This window comes from Aspergillus costaricaensis (assembly GCF_003184835.1).
Source record: "Aspergillus costaricaensis CBS 115574 unplaced genomic scaffold BO79scaffold_47, whole genome shotgun sequence".
NCBI lineage: Eukaryota > Fungi > Ascomycota > Eurotiomycetes > Eurotiales > Aspergillaceae > Aspergillus > Aspergillus costaricensis.
The window spans coordinates 18,543-36,909 of record NW_020291847.1 but is presented as its reverse complement, the minus strand read 5'-3'; the positions used below and the strand labels follow the sequence as shown (position 1 = coordinate 36,909).

Below are 18,367 nucleotides of genomic sequence, written 5' to 3'. Positions count from 1 at the left end.
GAATACCCTTAGATTTCAAGTATGTTTCAAATGATGAATGCCGCCATTGGGCAGAAATATGGAGAGTTCAATGCAGATCTTGTCCACCCGATGCTCTACCTGTGGCATTGCAATGCCGATGGATCTGTCAGTATTGTCAAGTGCTGTGATTGAGACTGCGTGGATGGAGGTGCTGGAAATAGTGATTACTGCCAATGGCAGCAGTAGATTGTTATAATGTGATGTGGTGTATATTTGTGGCAGGGGTTTTGATTAGGTCATTTGGGTTTGAGGTTGGGATTAGCATGTATTGCTTGTGTTATTTACATGGGGAGTGTTTTTCAGAAGACATAAGTTCTGCTAGTGAGTAGTTTGGACGTATCTGCGAAGAAGGTACTTAAAGTCCGCGTTGTATGCCCGTGTTTGTCAATGGCAGATGAAGGAGTGTGGTAGTTGCCTATACTGAGAGTTCTACAGTCTTCCACAATCTCTGTATCAACAACCGCCATAACTCATCACATTTCTTCTGTGTCCGACTCCACAAATTCCAAAGAAATACATCTGCGCCCTTAATTAAATCCCCTAAACGCCTTGATAGCGGTCTGCATTGATAGTGTTATCTCGTATAATAATTAGCTTCACTAGTTGCAAATGGGCGGCAGCGATCGACACGCCGCAAACAAGCAACAAAAGACCCACAATTACGAGTCGATCCTACAGAAGAAATATTGAACTTGGCATATCAATTAGACTATTGACGTGTTTTAATTTGATCAATATCCTATCACGGCCTAATGCAATGATAGTTTATATGGTGGGTCATCGACCAGTCGATCCGGGCATTTCTACGCCGTGTCTAAACTCCGCACCGAAATACTCCTAGTAGATTATAGTCCAAAAGATAGTTAGATCCAGAAATGAATCGAATCGAGAAAATGAAGACGATCGGGTTCGCCAAGGATCACCTTATGTTCTTACATTCTCTCTTTTTTCTTTGTTGTTGGGTAATCATTCATGTCCCAATAGGGCTATAACTGACAAACTTCCACTTTTCCCTCGCCAAGCCATTTTTCTCACTTGCTATCATACTCCTCTCTTCTATCCCCATCATTTACCTGTCCTTCAGTCGCATAATACATAATAAAGTTCTACCACAATGACCTCTCACACACCTCCCCCCGCCACTTCCACCGGCACTCCCGTAACTCACACCCTCTCCAACTGGCTGGAAGAACTCACTCCGGAGTCCATTCCCGCCGAAGTCCGTGAACGAGCCAAATACCTCATTCTAGATGGATTGGCCTGTGCTCTGCTGGGGGCACGACTGCCCTGGTCCGTCAAGGCCCATGATGCCATCACTGCCATTGAGGGAGAGGGCAAATGTACCGTGATCGGATGGAATGAGGTATTTCTTTCTCCTCTAATCAGACTCCTTCACGAATATAGACGTATAGGATAGGATACTAATGAAGTGATAGACCCTTCCTCCCAATGCCGCCGCCCTCCTGAACAGCACCTTCATTCAAGGCTTCGACCTCGACGACATCCACATCGAGGCCCCGTTGCACAACATGTCCGTCATCGTCCCAGCGATTCTCGCAGCCGCAGAACAGGAACATGGCAGCTCGACTCGCCCTATCAGCGGCAAAGACTTCCTCACTGCCACAGTTGCCGGCTGCGAAACAGGGCCCCGTGTAGGCTACGCCCTCGGTGGAACGCACATGCTTACCATTGGGTGGCACTCCGGTGCCATCTTCGGCCCTGCTGCATCTGCCGCAGCTGTCTCCAAGCTGTTGAATCTCCCAGCCGCGCAGATCGAAGATGCCCTGGGCATGGCGTGTACACAGGCTTGCGGACTCATGTCCGCGCAGTTCGAGAGCATGGTAAAGCGCATGCAGCATGGGTTCGCATCACGGAGCGGAGTGCTTGCCACATACCTGGCAAAGCAGGGATTCACGGGAATCAAGGAGATCTTTGACCGCGAGTATGGTGGATTCTTGAAGATGTTCTCGCTCGGGGCGGAGACTGAGCCCAAGTTTCACCCAGAAGAAATTTGTAAGGGATTAGGGGAGGTGTGGCAGATCAAGAAGATCAAGCAGAAGCTGCATGCATTGTGCGCAGTGACGCATTGCACAGTGGATTGTGTTAAGGATCTTCAGGCCGAGCATCCTGCGAAGATGGGCGAGTGGAAGAAGATCATCAAGATTGAAGCAGAGATGGCGAGGGCTGCGATGAAGAAGGGTGGCTGGGCGCCGGAGAAGCCGGCTACCGTCACAGCGGCGCAGATGAGTATACCGTACGCGGTGGCGTTGCAGGTCGTGGATGGGGAGATTGTGCCGGGGCAGTTTGCGCCGAGTATGTTGAACCGGGAGGAGCTATGGGATGTGATTGGATTGGTGGAGTGTCGGGAGGCTAAGGAGCTAGATAATACGTGGGCGCAGAGGGTCAAGATCACGTTTGAGGATGGGGAGGTGCTGGAGAAGTTGTTGAAGGCGCCCAAGGGAGTCCACCCCGGGGTGACCAATGAGGAGGTGTTGGAGAAGTGGCGGGCTGTGACGAAGGGGGTGATTCCGGAGGAGAGGCAGAAGAAGATCGAGGAGGTGGTGTTGAACTTGGAAGAGGTGGAGGATGTTGCGGGTGTTTTGGGCGAGTTGTTGAGGGGGGAGACGGTGAATGTGCTGCAATAGAAGATTACCCCTTTCGGACGGGGATGGCTTCATATTTCCCAAGAGATGTCACGCCATACCAAAGACTCATTTACCCGGTGCCTGAGCAGATCTCTACTTGTTAAACAATGCCAATGTTCGTATTGTTTTAATTGCTAAATGCAAGCATTCCAAGTTCTTCCCAATGCCGGCTAAATCATTCAGGCTAAACCCCGCGATGAAGTCAATCGGCCATTCTCCGGCGCATCTCCGCATCTCCGCATAACTCTATAAATCTACCCCAGATTCAGTCCCCGACCATCTTTTTCTTCCCCCACAGACTGGCTCAACCATGGCACACTCAATGTCTCGTCCCGTGGCTGCCACTGCCGCTGCTCTGTTGGCTCTGGCTCTTCCCCAAGCTCTTGCCCAGGCCAACACCAGCTATGTTGATTACAACGTCGAAGCCAACCCCGACTTGTACCCTTTGTGCGTGGAAACCATCCCACTGAGCTTCCCCGACTGCCAGAATGGCCCCCTGCGCAGCCACCTCATCTGCGACGAATCAGCCACCCCCTATGATCGAGCAGCATCGCTCATCTCGCTCTTCACGCTGGACGAGCTGATCGCGAACACCGGCAACACCGGCCTCGGGGTCTCCCGACTGGGCCTCCCTGCATATCAAGTATGGAGTGAAGCACTCCACGGCCTCGACCGTGCCAACTTCAGCGACTCGGGCTCCTACAACTGGGCCACCTCATTCCCCCAGCCTATCCTGACCACCGCAGCCCTCAACCGCACCCTCATCCACCAAATCGCCTCCATCATCTCCACCCAAGGCCGCGCCTTCAACAACGCCGGCCGCTACGGCCTCGATGTCTACGCCCCCAACATCAACACCTTCCGCCACCCTGTCTGGGGTCGCGGACAAGAAACTCCAGGAGAGGACGTCTCACTCGCCGCCGTCTACGCCTACGAATACATCACTGGCATCCAGGGTCCCGACCCAGACTCGAACCTCAAACTCGCCGCCACGGCCAAGCACTACGCCGGCTATGACATCGAGAATTGGCACAACCACTCCCGCCTGGGCAACGACATGAACATCACCCAGCAAGACCTCTCCGAATACTACACTCCCCAGTTCCACGTCGCCGCCCGCGACGCCAAAGTCCACAGTGTCATGTGTGCCTACAACGCCGTCAACGGCGTCCCTGCCTGCGCCGACTCTTACTTCCTCCAGACCCTCCTCCGTGACACCTTCGGATTCGTCGACCACGGCTACGTCTCCAGCGACTGCGATGCCGCCTACAACATCTACAATCCCCACGGATACGCCTCCTCCCAGGCTGCCGCTGCCGCCGAGGCCATCCTCGCTGGCACCGACATCGACTGCGGTACCACCTACCAATGGCACCTGAACGAATCCATCACTGCGGGAGATCTCTCTCGCGATGATATCGAGAAGGGTGTGATCCGCCTCTACACGACCCTCGTGCAGGCCGGATACTTCGATTCCAATACCACCAAGGCGAACAACCCCTACCGCGACCTCACCTGGTCCGACGTCCTCGAGACGGACGCATGGAACATCTCCTACCAAGCCGCGACGCAAGGCATTGTCCTTCTCAAGAACTCCAACAACGTCCTTCCCCTCACCGAAAAAGCTTACCCACCATCCAACACCACCGTCGCCCTCATCGGTCCCTGGGCCAACGCCACCACCCAACTCCTGGGCAACTACTACGGCAACGCTCCCTACATGATCAGCCCCCGCGCCGCGTTCGAAGAAGCCGGATACAACGTCAACTTCGCCGAGGGCACCGGTATCTCCTCCACAAGCACCTCGGGCTTCGCTGCCGCCTTATCCGCCGCCCAGTCCGCCGACGTGATCATCTACGCCGGTGGTATCGACAATACCCTTGAAGCGGAGGCACTGGATCGCGAGAGCATCGCGTGGCCGGGTAACCAACTGGACTTGATCCAGAAACTCGCCTCGTCGGCCGGAAACAAACCGCTCATCGTCCTCCAAATGGGCGGCGGACAAGTCGATTCCTCATCCCTCAAGAACAACACGAACGTCTCTGCACTCCTCTGGGGCGGATACCCCGGCCAATCCGGTGGCTTCGCCCTGAGAGACATCATCACCGGAAAGAAGAACCCTGCGGGCAGACTAGTCACGACACAATACCCAGCCAGCTACGCGGAGGAGTTCCCCGCGACGGATATGAACCTCCGTCCTGAGGGAGATAACCCCGGCCAGACATACAAATGGTACACCGGCGAAGCAGTGTACGAGTTCGGCCACGGATTATTCTACACGACCTTCGCGGAATCATCCAGCAACACCACCACGAGGGAAATCAAACTCAACATCCAGGACATTCTTTCCCAGACACACGAAGACCTGGCGTCTATTACGCAGCTCCCTGTGCTGAACTTCACTGCCAATATCAAGAACACTGGAAAGGTGGAGTCGGATTACACCGCTATGGTGTTCGCGAATACGTCTGATGCAGGCCCGGCGCCGTATCCGGTGAAGTGGCTGGTCGGATGGGATCGGCTTGGGGATGTGAAGGTCGGGGAGACGAGGGAGTTGAGGGTTCCCGTTGAGGTGGGAAGCTTTGCAAGGGTGAATGAGGATGGCGATTGGGTATTGTTCCCGGGGACGTTTGAGTTGGGGTTGAATTTGGAGAGGAAGGTTCGGGTCAAGGTTGTGTTGAGTGGTGAGGAGGAGGTGGTGTTGAAGTGGCCGGGGAGGGAGGAGTAGATCATCGCTCCAGGTGATTGATTATCGTCATCATGATGATGTATATAGCCCCTAACTATTTATTATCAATTGACATTAAATTATTAAGGCATATAGAGCTTGCTCTCCATCGTGAGCGAATAAAACGAGAATTTCATAAACTTTACTTTAGACTAGCTAGCTATAGGCTATTCACAATTAGCCGGTTCTGCAATATGGCTTACTACCCGCCCTGCACGCTGTCCTGGCCAGGATCATCATCACCAACTACTCTTGGCATAAAAGGTAAACAAAGGCCTCGGACCAGGATCCGTCCGACTCAAAAGGAGTAAATCCCTCGTTCGCATACTGGCCACATGAACCTGTTGCTCCGAGACCTCTTCAACCGGGTCTTCAAATGCCCAGAAGACGCTTTCTTCCTGGTATCCGTCGGAGACGCGCTGGCCGCTTAGACATACGAATGATGTACCCTGTCTTCCGAAGGAAACAACCGTGTTTCCGAACCCGGTGTCGAAGTCGTAGGTCTGGAATTTGAAGAGTGTGCGGGCGTTTCCTTGGAGGGTTGGGAGGGCGACTGTAGAAGGTATATAGCGTTAGCCGGGTATTTCTTGACAGAATGTATATATGATACGTAAGTTTTGGGGAGGGGGAGCTCACTGTCGCTGAAGCTGCCGTTGTCGAGGGTTCGTTCTTGGGCGATCATGGTTACTGTTCTGATGGCCAGCTTTGGGGGTTGGGAGTTAGTAGAGGCTTTTGTGGTATGGTTGGTTGTGTGCTTACCAGGACTAATTTCTTGTAGTCCTCTGGAATGGGATATGAGATTGGGGAGTTTATTTCTTCGGGGTTTTCGTTGATGGCTTGGACCTTTTTTTCCTGTCAGTAATGGAATGATAGCCATAGGATATTTTTGTGGATGCGCAGGCTTACTTTGGTGCGGATCACGGAGAGTATGTTGGCCCCTTCTTCGTACAGCTCGGCTTGTTGCTCTCTGCCGTTGATGAATTTTGAAACAGGGACTATCATATATGAATGATTAGTAGATGGCAGCAAGCGATGATTCTTGTGGAAGCTATACTCTTCCTGACAAGCTCAAGGTACGCGTCGTACTGCGTAAAGTCTTCGAATAGGTACCAGCTCTGGTTCAATTAGTTTCATTCCATGAATTATCATCCAGAGTAGGTCTCACTCTCTGATTGGCAAAAGTATAGTCAAAAGGCGTGAATGCATTGTTGAAATTCGGCACGTTGGTGTATCTCCACAGAAGTGCACTGCGTCGATGTAAGTATCCTGTAACCCAAAAAAACTTGAGAAGGAGAACTCACAATCGTCTATATCTATGCTTTCCCTCCCTCAACTCCTGATAGAAGTTATCCGCGCCTTCCTTGATCGCAAAAAGAGGCGAGTCTTCACCGTCGTGTGGTTCTGCGTGGATGACTCCAGATCGGCCTCCGCCTCCAGAGGTATGGATCCAGACAGTGACGCGAGAGTGTCTGTTGATGGTCTCCACGGCACTTCTCACTTCGTTTGTGACAGAGCCGGTGACTCCGTACATCGAGAAAGCAACCTCCGATCTTTCAGAAGTGTCAGGAGGGAATAAGTTGAAGGATGTAGTGATAAACTTACGCCTGTCTGATCTCTTGACTGGTGGATTTGTTGACTGCGGAAATGGAGACGCGAGCAAAGTATTGGCCACCTCGAATGAAATCTGCCACGGCTATTTAGCATCTACCCAGTGGCTAGAACATAGTACATTGTCTATCTTACCTGCAATAAAACGGTCTCCGTACAACTTATTCGGAGTATCGGTGTTAATCTGATTAAAGGAATACGAATTCCCAATTGATGCTTGCTGTCTGGATGACACCTGGACTTGATAGGTCACCGTACTGCTTTCAAAACTGTGTCGATGAGCATTAGCTGAAATGAATGCCCAAGTCAAGCCAGGACAGATACACCCACCTTAGCCGATCAAGATAGCCAGCGTCGATTTGGGAGGACTGTCCCCAGCCGGAAATAGCAGCGCCAGCACTTATCTCCAAGGACTGCGCAAGTTTTCTGAAAGGGCAGAAGGAAAAGAAGTCAGAATTACACCTCAAACTGAGAAGGTGGGTGTGCAGACGTGTAATCATTGATCCTTTCACTACTATAGAAGAGGTCGTAGGTGACAGACTCCGGTTGGCCGGGGGTGATAGTGACAGCATCTGCTACACCAATTTGTTGAAGGTAGGTATTGTATCTAGATGAGGGATAAATTGTTCAGTATATGAGTAAGGGCACGGTTGTATCTTTGAAGAGGATTGGAATCGATCGTACCCCTGTCCTTGTTGCATGCCATCGAAATATGGAACAAGTTCGGCCATCTTGAAATATCTGGCTGCTTTGATCAGGTAATGGGGTATGAAAGGTCTGAAGATGATTCTCAAAATTGACTGGTAGTTGCATCACATTCCGACCAAATGCTGATGTCTTTATATGCTGAAGCACCAGTGTACGAGCAATCCCCGGACCTATACAGACATCACGCCACTCACAACAAACCCCGATGCAATGTTCTCGAAGATGTAACTTCGTGGTGGCGATCTGCATCATTCAGTTCTCTAAATGAGGCATTTTCTTTGGAGAAGTGGATTCCATCGAGTGACTATGACGACTGTCCATTCGGCGGAGCAAGAGCCATAGAGATCATAATGGCAGTGTCAAGGATACAAACATCGCGAGTACTAAAGCCGATGTCTAGACTCGCAATTGATGTGTGATTCGTTATCGGTGACTCCGAAAAGCCACTGGACAGGCACTGGATTCAGTTGCACGAAGCGGGGAATAATATCGATGAATCTGTAAATCAACTCAAGTGATCAAGGAAACGTTCGGGGAAGAATGGACCTGCCTGTGCTTCAGATAATTTGTTGACATGGACTGTTCGGGAACTGCTCTATAGTACCCCTGCAGTGGCAAATGCATGTCATCAGAGATGCATGAGCTGAACATCGCGCAAACCCCTCCCCCCTCATTTCTGAACGCCCAGCTTGCCCTTCAGCTCGAGGTTCTACTCCACTTTATACTGTGGGAGGGTTACATCGATGAAATTCTTGCAATTGTCTGGCTGGCTTTCTATGATGTTCCTCCGAGGGCAAGGCACGAAGAGACTCGGCGACTGGGAACGGGAAGATATGAGCTGCACAATCCCTGCCACTTCTGCTGTTGCGAATACGTAATGTGATGGATTAGCAGAATCCAGTATCCAGACTTGATTGTGCAGTTAGGCACACACTTACAGATACTAGGCTGGAGGATGACGATGTTGTCCAGACCTCAGCAGCCAGTACCAGAGATGATATAAAGACCCCCTCCGGTCGCTCAGAAGAGAAGTCTACAGAAGCAACTCTTCCTTATATCAAACTCATCGCAAATTTACACAATCTTCTCTATTAAAAACTTATACCACAGCCTCTACCCCCGATCTAAACATGGCCGAACGAGCAGAAGCCCAATGGGTGCACATCCGCGTCGTCAACTCCCTATCCTTCGACACCCTCAATGTCAGAAACACCTGGCTGGGCTGGTAAGTTCCAAAATCACCAAGTTACCCATTTGGCACCAGCTCTCTCTCTCTCCTTCTTCCCTAACACATCGCCAGGGGCAAATTCCACAAAGAAAACAACAAGAGCGCCGAAATCCCCGTCTCCGACATCAACGCTCTCCGGGCAGCTCCTGGCGGGTCCTTCAACGTCTTCGCGTGCGGCAGAGCACATTCGCCCTCTGGCACAGAGGGAAGCTTCGACGTGTTCAATGGAGATGTCCGCGTCGCTTACATCTACTGGGACTGTCCTTGGGGCTCGAAGCGCAACCAGTTCCGTGTTGACAGGTTTGCTGATGATTACTGGGTGGAGACGGGGTATTGGAATCAGTCGGGCGGTGCTATTGGTAGTGTTACGGTGGAAATTGGGAGAAGAGATCGGGCGATTCGGTCGAGTCTTTAGATAGGGTGGATTCTGTGCTTCTTGTCCTGTTGTTGCAGGAGTGGTTGGATTGTTGAGATAATGTGTGTGTAGAGGGTGATAGACGGGTGTGATGAGAAGTATGTGATGCAGTTGAGTCACGATTATCTTCTTGTCATCGATGTAAGAGAAGACCGATTATCGTTTTCACGTCATTGCAACCGATGTTTATAGTGGACAGCACGAGTAAAGAGGTAGAAAATCACAAAATTAGTAGGATCGACTGCATCTCCCCCTCATCGGGATTTGCTCTGCATTAGCACTGAAGTTTGGGGTGAAAGGGTGATATGATAGATTATCAACTAACAGGTATTATAAATAGTGTGGTCGAACATGTTCGAGATATATACTAATAATTGTATTGCCTCATGTGTCCGTGTCATTGTCTTGTTTACTTAGATAACGACACCGAAGTCTTTCGCATATGTTGATAAGTCCGTAGCAGTGCAGTCCGGATAGAGGCATCGACTCCTCGACCACAGCAACAAACACAACTCAACTCACATTACAGCAGTTATAGCAATTACAGTGCACACCCTCCTTTTAATTTCTAGAGCTAAAAATAATTTGAAAAACAAAAACGACGACAGTCGGATTTGAACCGACGCCTCCGAAGAGAATAGATTTCTAGTCTATCGCCTTAGACCGCTCGGCCATATCGTCTTATGATGGAATGTTCGCAAAAATGCTATAAGAGGTCGTCACTCGATGCATCCAACATTTCATTCGGTTTATATCATAAATCATTGATGCCATATTCATACTAATCATATACATCTATGCACTATTTACTCTCCATCATCTCGATCAGTTCCTCGTACTCGCCCGTATTCCGCACCATTTCCCAAAATACGCCCTTTTTCGCGACCAGTCGCGCCGGTGAATCATTCCTATTAGCTTTCAGTTAGTTTCGTTCCTAATTCAAACTGGTGATAAAGGGGTTGGCATTGACGCACTCGATAATTTCCCCATCCGCCATCACCAACACTCGATCATAGTCCATGATCGTCCGCAAGCGATGCGCAATCGCTATGATCGTGCAATCGGCAAACATCGTCCGCAATACCTTTTGCATATGCGAATCTGTTTCGTGATCCACCGACGCCGTCGCCTCATCCAGCAACACCACTTTCGATCGCCGACACATAGCCCGCGCTAGGCTCAGAACCTGTCGCTGACCCTGACTGAAGTTCTCTCCGTTCGCAGCAACCGGCGTGTCCAGCGCCAGCGGCCGCATTGTCCGGCTCTCGCCCTCGCCCTCGCCAGGGACATGGACTGTCGTGCACGCCGATAGCGCCGCGCGCAGCTCGGTCTCGCTGGACTCGCCAAACGGGTCGAGATTGGACTGCACGTCGCCGGAGAAGAGCACCGGCTCTTGCGGAATCAGCGTCACGTTGGTGCGCAGTCGGTTGAGGCGGATCTGGTCAATGTTGACCCCATCAATGGTAACGCTACCGTCGACGATATCGACGAAGCGGAGCAGGGATAGCCCCAGGGTTGATTTGCCGCTGCCGGTCCGGCCGACGATGCCGACGCGCTCGCCTGGGTACGCGACGAAGGATACTTTGCGGAGTACGTCGGGCCCGTCGGGTTGGTAGCGGGCAGTGACGTTGTTGAATTCGACCCGGCCGGAGGTTGGCCAGCTGGCGGGTAGAGCGTCGGCTTTGCGTTGCTCTTCTGTTTCTAGCTTCTCCTCTGGCTCGATGTCGCCGTATTCTGTCATGCGTTGAAAGGAGTTCAACTCCACTTCGAGCTCGTTGAGCGTCCGGACTAGCGTCAGAATCGTCTGGCTGAGGCCGATGGCGTTCGTCAGAGAGAATCCCACCAGACCTGCTGATCCGGACCAGAAGTATGCTACGCAGCCGGCTGCGGCTGCTACAGACGCGGCGCAGAAGTCTGTCCGGACCGAAACCCAGCGGTTGCAGTTGTATTGTGCCTCGGAGGAGCGGGCGTGTACTGCCAACTTCTCGGCCAGCAGGTTCTGGAACACCTGGTCCATGCCGTGCCGAGCTCGGATCACGCTCAGTCCTGACAACGAGTCGGTAAAGTGTGAGAAAACAGGGGAGTAGTTGATAGAGGTCAGCCGCTTGATCGATACTTGAGCGCGTGTGTACATCTCTCCGATGACGAACCCTGCAGCGCATATAACGGCCGCCGGGAGAGCAAAAATGGGCATGATGGAAGCGACACTGGCAATTCGAAGCAGAAATCGTAGAGTATTCTCGATGGACATCCGCAGCCACTCAACAAGAACTGTGTCCAGAGACCGTGTGTCGTTTCCGAACCGGTTGATGGCGCGCCCGATCGGATTCTGATCGAACCAGGCAATCGGTGCAGACAGCACGGCCGTCACCAGCCGGTGGTGCGTCTTCTTAGCAGCCACCCAGCTGCCGTACTGATAAATAAGATTGTTACATAACTGCAAGGTCAAGAAGGTGATGATGCACGCTGCGTATATACCCAGGTAGAACAACGTGTTGGGATGCTCGTACTTGTCGTACGCCCCAGTCCATATGGATAGCCAGTATGTAATGGCAAAGTAGGCAAATTGCACGGAGATGGTTGCAATCACAACCAGTGGAACGTAGGAAGCGCCACCAAATAGCATCATATAACGAAGAGCTGATCTGTTAGCAATGCTCAAAGCCATCTGAAGTCCTCGGGTTCTTACCTAGCGTGCGAGGCACTCTTCCCGTGGCGGACGTCTCCTTAGCTATGCGTTCCTCAGCAGGCGGTTGCTTCCCAGCAGGAGCAAGTGGCGGAGGCTCTGACGGGGATTCCAGAGCTTCGTCTGCCACGCGCACATTGCTCTCCGACACGGAAGAGTCTGTATCGGTGCCCGGTGTGGTGCATCGGGAGGACATGAGAGAAAGTGTAGTTTTGGAGATAGCTCGAGCGGGGACAATCCTGCCATGCTCCAACCGGATCACCATGTCGGCATCCTGCAAGGCGGCTGGGTAATGGGTGATTAAAACGACCGTGCGGTCCTTGAGTAGACCGCTGCGGAAACACTTCTCATAGACAAGACTAGTGGTATGGGTGTCGAGAGCGGAGAATATGTCATCGAATAACAGCGTGTTCGATGGCGAATACAATGCCCTTGCCAAAGATACTCGCTGCTTCTGACCGCCGGAAAGCGAGGTTCCTCGCTCTCCCACCATGGTGAGGTCGCCTGCCGGAAGCTGTTGCAGGTCTTGGGTCAGACCACTGGCTTCGATGGCCATGGCATAGCGGGCTTCATCGAACGGGCTATAGAAGACGATGTTCTGACGAATTGTATCGTTCTGAAGCCATGGTGCCTGCGGAACGTACGCTACATCGCGCGGGCAAGTAGCAGTTCCTGATTCCATCACTGTCTCACCCAGGAATGACAAGAGCAGCGATGTCTTTCCGCAGCCAGTGGGGCCCGTCACCACATTGAGAGCGTTGGACTTGAAGCGGAGAGTGATATCCTGCAGCCTAAAGGCAGCAATGGGGGTGCGTCGGAAGATGGCATTCTTAAACTCTAACGGGCCGTCTGGATGCCGCTTGATCTCACTAGCAGTGTCAAAGAAGCGGTCGACACGACGCAGCGACTCTGATCCTTGCGCGGTATAGCGGCTGATGTTGGACAACCAGATAAACTGAACGCGCAACGTTTCCATGATAGACAATGAAGTAAAGGCGACAGGTGCCCGCAAAGGAAGATCAGTAAACAATATATAAACAGAAAACATGACTAGAAGACTAAGGAGCGGCAGCAGCTCGCCGCCCATGGAAATAAGAGCCACAAATACGCTGCGTCTCCACAAATGGCGCTGCTCTACACGGCGAACGTCGTTGATGTTGTTCATCGCAGCATGCTCCCACCCAAAGTACTTCAGAGTGCGGATGGACCCCAAGTACTCGGAGATCTTGGACAGCCGAGCATCCGTAGCCTGCATAACGGTGCGTTGGATGCGGGAGACTTTCCGCGACGCCAGGGCAGGCAGCGGAGACAAACACAGCAGCATGAGAACACCAAACAGCGACGGCCATCCTAGCATCTGATACAGAAACACTAGAGCCAAAGTAGTCGAGATCGGGCCTGCGGTGGCTATATAGAAGATATCACGGGAGTTATAGATAGCGTCAACATCGTAAGACATCAAGCTGGTCAGATTGGCCTGGCTTGACTTGGAGGCACCCTTGGACTCAGCCCGGTGCTTCGACTTGGCATGCTTGCCTGAAGAGTGGCCCACAGAGTCATCGTAGATGTACGAGCGCATCGCAGTCTGATAGAGCTCCTGGACTAGTGACACATTCACACGAACCAGTAGTCGGGTTGCCGTAAAGATATACTGTTGGTAGCAGAGCGAGCGTGTCGCCGGACCAGCAAATAGTAGTGCGATCCACAATGCAGGATGGAGCACAGCACTGCTTGGGTTCTCCAGATAGGCTAATAGCCGCAACATGGAGTATGGCGCAAGAAAGTCCACCACCGCCGTAAGGGCCGCCCAGAACATCATGGTTTTAATTTCCGTCTTCAGCATGCGACATAGAGTACGGAAGGTTTTGCCGCCTTTGAGCCGCTGCTTCTTAATCTTTTCTAGCCACTTCAATGGCTCATCGTATGACGGCAGTGGAGGCAGATCATCCAAAGTCAGATCCCTCTGACAGCCTCGCAGGATCACATGGGTGATCCACTCATACGAGCAGTAGTAGGAAAAGAGAGAGCATGTCTCTTCTGGAGAAGCCTTCTCTTCAACCACTAAATCGTCCGTCTCTGCGTTCTGAACAACCGAGCGTCGTGGGCGTGGCGTAGCCGCTGCAATTGCCACAACCGCCGCCAAACAGGCCACAATAGCAACTCCAATGGAGGTTGGCCTATAGGTAGCTCCGATCACCATCATGGGTACTATATCCTGCACCACGGCCAGAATGAGAGCCGTTGTCACCATTGCATTCATATGCCAATACATATGACGTCGATAGTCATAGCTCTTGATGCAGAGCCGGCCGATACCCAACAATACCACGTAGGTCAAAAGGGCGGACCGTTTCCAACTCTCACCATTGTGTATGTCGACCCAGGTGAGACAACAGGCCGCAATAGCGACAGCCAGGTGTGCGAACGCGAACGGCAGAGATACCACAATTTCGGACTGATCATGCGGGGTAGTCTTCGGCGATGGTGATTTCTTCCGGTAGGAACGGATATAGCGCAGACTTATCGACAGCAATACCACAATCCATGATGCTAGGATCGCCGCTAAGTGCAGGTTGCCGGATCCAACAAAGGCGGACGCCTTCCGAGTCCGATATTGCCATAATTCCCTAAAGCAGCTGCAAGTCAGCTGTGCCATTACCCACGATCTTGCTGGAATAAACCCACCTCTGCACCAGACCAGGATTTGGAGTATAAGCAATCTCGCCAGCCCCGCCTTGAACTGCTAGAGGCACCACGGCTGCGGGCACGATGGCCGCGAGATGCTCCATCGGTCAAATTGTAGTCTGCAACGGGCAGACAAGCTCACTCATGGGCAATTCTCGCTTTCGTCATAACCAAGTGAGAGCTCTCTGGAAACTGCCCGACAGCATTGGAGATTGGCGAGGGTGGGGAAGGCAGTTATAGAGCACGGGTCGAAAGGACACTACCCATTGTCTTAAAGACTCCGGTAGTGAGAGGCTGGACAGAAGCCGGAGGTGCAAGCGAGGGGCCGGGAAATTGGAGCAGCCGGAGGAAGCGGTGTTAAGAGCAGGGAATAATTTGACGGTCATATTGCCGATAGCGGTGGACCTTCAATCTTTGGATCCGGACGAATTCTGCCCCGGATCGATCCTTGGATCGCCTCGAGGAAATCCATCTGATAACATCCAGCTGAGTCAGGATGGCCGCCTGAGGCAGTCATTCTTTTCATTATCAATCTGTGTCCGTTCCATTCTCCCTGCCTTGAACACAGAAGGTATTGAGGCAAGTACAATGCTTTCTCAACGATCTGGAACGATTGAGCGGCATACTCCGTCACCAACGCAGGATCCATTGACAAGCTTCGGCACATATCACATCATCCCCTCTCTCACTGGCTGTGGGATCAGCACTAAGTAAACCCCCCACTCTCATCGCTTAGCGTGTCATCCACGATAGCCACCGCCCGATAACGATAGGGAAGACGGCCGATGCGTGATTCCTCGGATTTTGAAAGGCTTAGCACGCCTTATCAAATAATCAAGCAACCAGGCTGTAAGACATTCAAGGTCCCTGAATAATACCATGAGGATTGAGGCATCTATCAAGCTGGTGCCCTTGATGCCTTATATTTACGGTGTCGAGGAAGCCCTTCCTGAGAGACTCTTCCCATACTACCGATGAACAGGCGGAGCCGCCTACCCCGCATTGAGTCACCCAAAAAATTTGAATACTTTTGATGCATCTTGATTTAAAACAACTGTTTTCTAAAAGAAAGAAATAACACCCATCTTGGACATCCTTTTGCCTATAATCGAGTTTCCCAAATAGGAAAAGAAAGTCTTGCTGCGGCTTCCCGCAATCCTAGTCCCTTTCCGGCCTTCCCGCCCTATGACTCAAAATTCAGTGCACGGATATTTTCATTAGTCAACTACATCGAGTTATCATAGCTCAACCCATAGTATCATTCCATTTGCATGAATATCGTCCAATTATAGACATTGAGATCAGAATGTCGGTGATAGAGCTTGGTGACTCTATTCCATCGCTCACCTCCCATGTAAGTCACATCCGTTCATGCAGACGTTCGCATTCAAACCTGTCAGTCAACAACACTTACACTTCCACAGGCCGTGAGCGTGTCCCTACCAACATGGGCGGACAATGTAGGTTATGAGGAAGGTGATAGACGAGTCGTGGACAAAATGACAACAGGCTATCCACGGTACTGTTCAACGTATATGCATCCACGCTTGAATCATGGAAACTAATGTCACGGCCAGATTTTTCATTCATAAATCTATTTGTGCGTTAGCAGATGCTATCATTGCCAGATATGGTAGCCCAAACCAAAAGGCTATGCTGTTTCCTTCCCCAGCATCTGCCCAAAGATGTCGCGACTTTATCAAGGAAAAGGGAGAGCCCAACCTCATCAGAGATGTCGAGGTAATTGATTTGACCCTTGATAAGGGGAAAGAGTCTTCAGAAATCATATTGAAGATTTCCCCCTCGATATCCGCTGTGATCTATCACAGCGACCTCTTCCCAGTAGCGAAGCAGTATTGGCAACACTCTGGTGACGGAATCTCAAGCAGACGTGCTGAGTTTTGCCACTCACTCTTTGTGGACGGCAAGCTCGTGCCTGCGGTAACGCCGCAACCTGTGATCCCTCAGAAAAGGGGTCCCAGGCGATACCAGCGAGGTTCTGTTGACCTTACTTCCACCCCAACAGACAAAAAGGTCAGCCCAGAAAGAGTCAAGGATGCAGCATTGATCCAGGAAAGCACGCAGTTCCTCGAGGATCGGTTCGGTCGGAATCTTGATTTATCTTTTATTGATAACGCCAAGATCTCCCTCCGTCGACGCATTGCTGGCTCCTTGACAGGAGAAGTGAATCTTGCCGAACCGAAAACGCCCGAGCAAACCTCTAACTCCCACGGAGCGACCCAGGATGATGTATATCTCTACCCTTGTGGAATGAACGCTATCTTCAGCGCCCACCGGATGCTACTCCAGTCTAGAGGCCAGCTGAAGAGTATATCATTCGGCTTTCCATACGTGGACACTCTCAAAATCCTCCAAAAATTCGGCCCTGGATGCATCTTCTACGGACACGGTTCATCAGAAGACCTGGATGACCTGGAAGCCCGCCTTCAGGCCGGAGAAAAATATCTAGCTCTATTCTGCGAATTCCCCGGAAACCCTCTCCTAAAATGTCCCGACCTCAAACGGATTAGAAAGCTAGCTGACACCTACGACTTTGCCGTGGTCGTCGACGACACGATCGGAACTTCCATTAACGTCCATGTCCTCCCTTACGCCGACGTGGTCGTCAGCAGTCTCACCAAGATATTCTCCGGAGACTGCAACGTCATGGGCGGCAGCGCCATCCTGAACCCCCAAGGAAGATACTACGACTCGCTGAAGAAAGCCTACGAAGCAGACCATAAAGACAACACCAACTACTGGGCCGAAGACATCATATTCATGGAACGCAACAGCCGCGACTTCATCAACCGAATCAAGAAGATCAACCACACCACAGAAGCCATCTGTGATCTTCTCAAGTCCCACCCTCTCGTCAAAGACGTATACTATCCCAAGTATAGCTCAACGAAGCAATTCTACGAGGACTGCCGAACTCCAGAAGGCGGATATGGTGGCCTGCTGTCTTTCTTCTTCCACAAGAAAGAACACGCAATCGCGTTCTATGATCGCATCGAGACCGCAAAGGGACCTAGTCTGGGCACTAACTTCACTTTGACTTCACCGTATGTTCTGCTAGCCCATTACTGGGAGTTGGAGTGGGCAGGTGGATTTGGGGTACCTCCGGATTTGATCCGCGTTAGTGTTGGCGTGGAAGACACAGAGGAACTCGTTTCGAGGTTTGTGGTTGCGTTGAAGGCTGCTGAGGCGGTTGATTCCTGATTTTGCTTAAGCGAGTTGCATTCATCTTCTGACATTTCAACCTGTCAAAGTCTTGTACCATGTTAGTCTATTATCTAATTCAACCATATGTAGCAGGTACTACTACACCAAGATATTTCGTTGCACACACACATACACACATACATACATTCGAGTACCAAGAACTAATAGACCCTATCCAACCCCCCACCACATAAACTAACCTAGCAGCAAAAGCCAACTAAGGCTAGTACCGCCCCCAACCAAACATAACGAAAAATTTAGAATAATCTAGGTAGTACCACTTACGGCGTAAACTTCCGACGACAAGCAACTCAGCCGCATACTTCCGATGGCACGGAGAGGCCTTTGTGAAACTTCGCTTAGTTCTCATCCCTTCGTGCATGAGGGGGGGAGCGCAAAGTAAACTCTCTGGGTCCCA

At 51.4% G+C, this 18,367-nt stretch overlaps 6 protein-coding genes and 1 non-coding gene across 7 annotated transcripts; 4 read left to right on the top strand and 3 right to left on the bottom strand.

Moving 5' to 3' along the window:
- Positions 1-1,135: 1,135 nt before the first annotated feature.
- Positions 1,136-2,666, top strand: BO79DRAFT_276398 (MmgE/PrpD family protein; the record flags this gene model as incomplete). Its single annotated transcript, XM_025687754.1, has 2 exons — positions 1,136-1,384; positions 1,458-2,666. The coding sequence occupies 2 exons, from the start codon at positions 1,136-1,138 to the stop codon at positions 2,664-2,666; spliced, it is 1,458 nt and encodes a 485-aa protein (XP_025534737.1).
- Positions 2,667-2,976: 310 nt separating this feature from the next.
- xlnD (beta-xylosidase XylA) lies at positions 2,977-5,443 on the top strand (the record flags this gene model as incomplete). Its single annotated transcript, XM_025688931.1, has 1 exon — positions 2,977-5,443. One exon carries the CDS (start codon positions 2,977-2,979, stop codon positions 5,392-5,394), a length of 2,418 nt encoding a protein of 805 aa, XP_025534736.1. The 3' UTR covers positions 5,395-5,443.
- A 64-nt stretch (positions 5,444-5,507) lies between these two features.
- On the bottom strand, positions 5,508-7,868 carry BO79DRAFT_181903 (uncharacterized protein). Its single transcript, XM_025680184.1, has 12 exons — positions 7,687-7,868; positions 7,493-7,609; positions 7,333-7,428; positions 7,138-7,271; positions 6,997-7,078; positions 6,696-6,944; positions 6,560-6,641; positions 6,449-6,509; positions 6,301-6,389; positions 6,154-6,237; positions 6,031-6,097; positions 5,508-5,947 (listed from the first exon to the last, which is right to left on the bottom strand). The coding sequence occupies exons 1-12, from the start codon at positions 7,731-7,733 to the stop codon at positions 5,634-5,636; spliced, it is 1,422 nt and encodes a 473-aa protein (XP_025534735.1). The 5' UTR covers positions 7,734-7,868; the 3' UTR covers positions 5,508-5,633.
- Positions 7,869-8,635: 767 nt separating this feature from the next.
- Positions 8,636-9,675, top strand: BO79DRAFT_181900 (aegerolysin family protein). Its single transcript, XM_025680183.1, has 2 exons — positions 8,636-8,935; positions 9,011-9,675. Exons 1-2 carry the CDS (start codon positions 8,841-8,843, stop codon positions 9,351-9,353), a joined length of 438 nt encoding a protein of 145 aa, XP_025534734.1. The 5' UTR covers positions 8,636-8,840; the 3' UTR covers positions 9,354-9,675.
- Positions 9,676-9,952: 277 nt separating this feature from the next.
- On the bottom strand, positions 9,953-10,034 carry BO79DRAFT_t250. The gene has a single exon. It is a non-coding gene; the product is annotated as a tRNA-Ser (tRNA).
- Positions 10,035-10,104: 70 nt separating this feature from the next.
- Positions 10,105-14,940, bottom strand: BO79DRAFT_290811 (putative ABC multidrug transporter). The gene is made up of 4 exons (XM_025688930.1): positions 14,725-14,940; positions 12,043-14,666; positions 10,328-11,993; positions 10,105-10,261 (listed from the first exon to the last, which is right to left on the bottom strand). Exons 1-4 carry the CDS (start codon positions 14,826-14,828, stop codon positions 10,156-10,158), a joined length of 4,500 nt encoding a protein of 1,499 aa, XP_025534733.1. The 5' UTR covers positions 14,829-14,940; the 3' UTR covers positions 10,105-10,155.
- A 1,035-nt stretch (positions 14,941-15,975) lies between these two features.
- BO79DRAFT_248449 (PLP-dependent transferase) lies at positions 15,976-18,069 on the top strand. Its single transcript, XM_025685712.1, has 3 exons — positions 15,976-16,078; positions 16,149-16,243; positions 16,302-18,069. Exons 1-3 carry the CDS (start codon positions 16,031-16,033, stop codon positions 17,944-17,946), a joined length of 1,788 nt encoding a protein of 595 aa, XP_025534732.1. The 5' UTR covers positions 15,976-16,030; the 3' UTR covers positions 17,947-18,069.
- Positions 18,070-18,367: the final 298 nt, after the last annotated feature.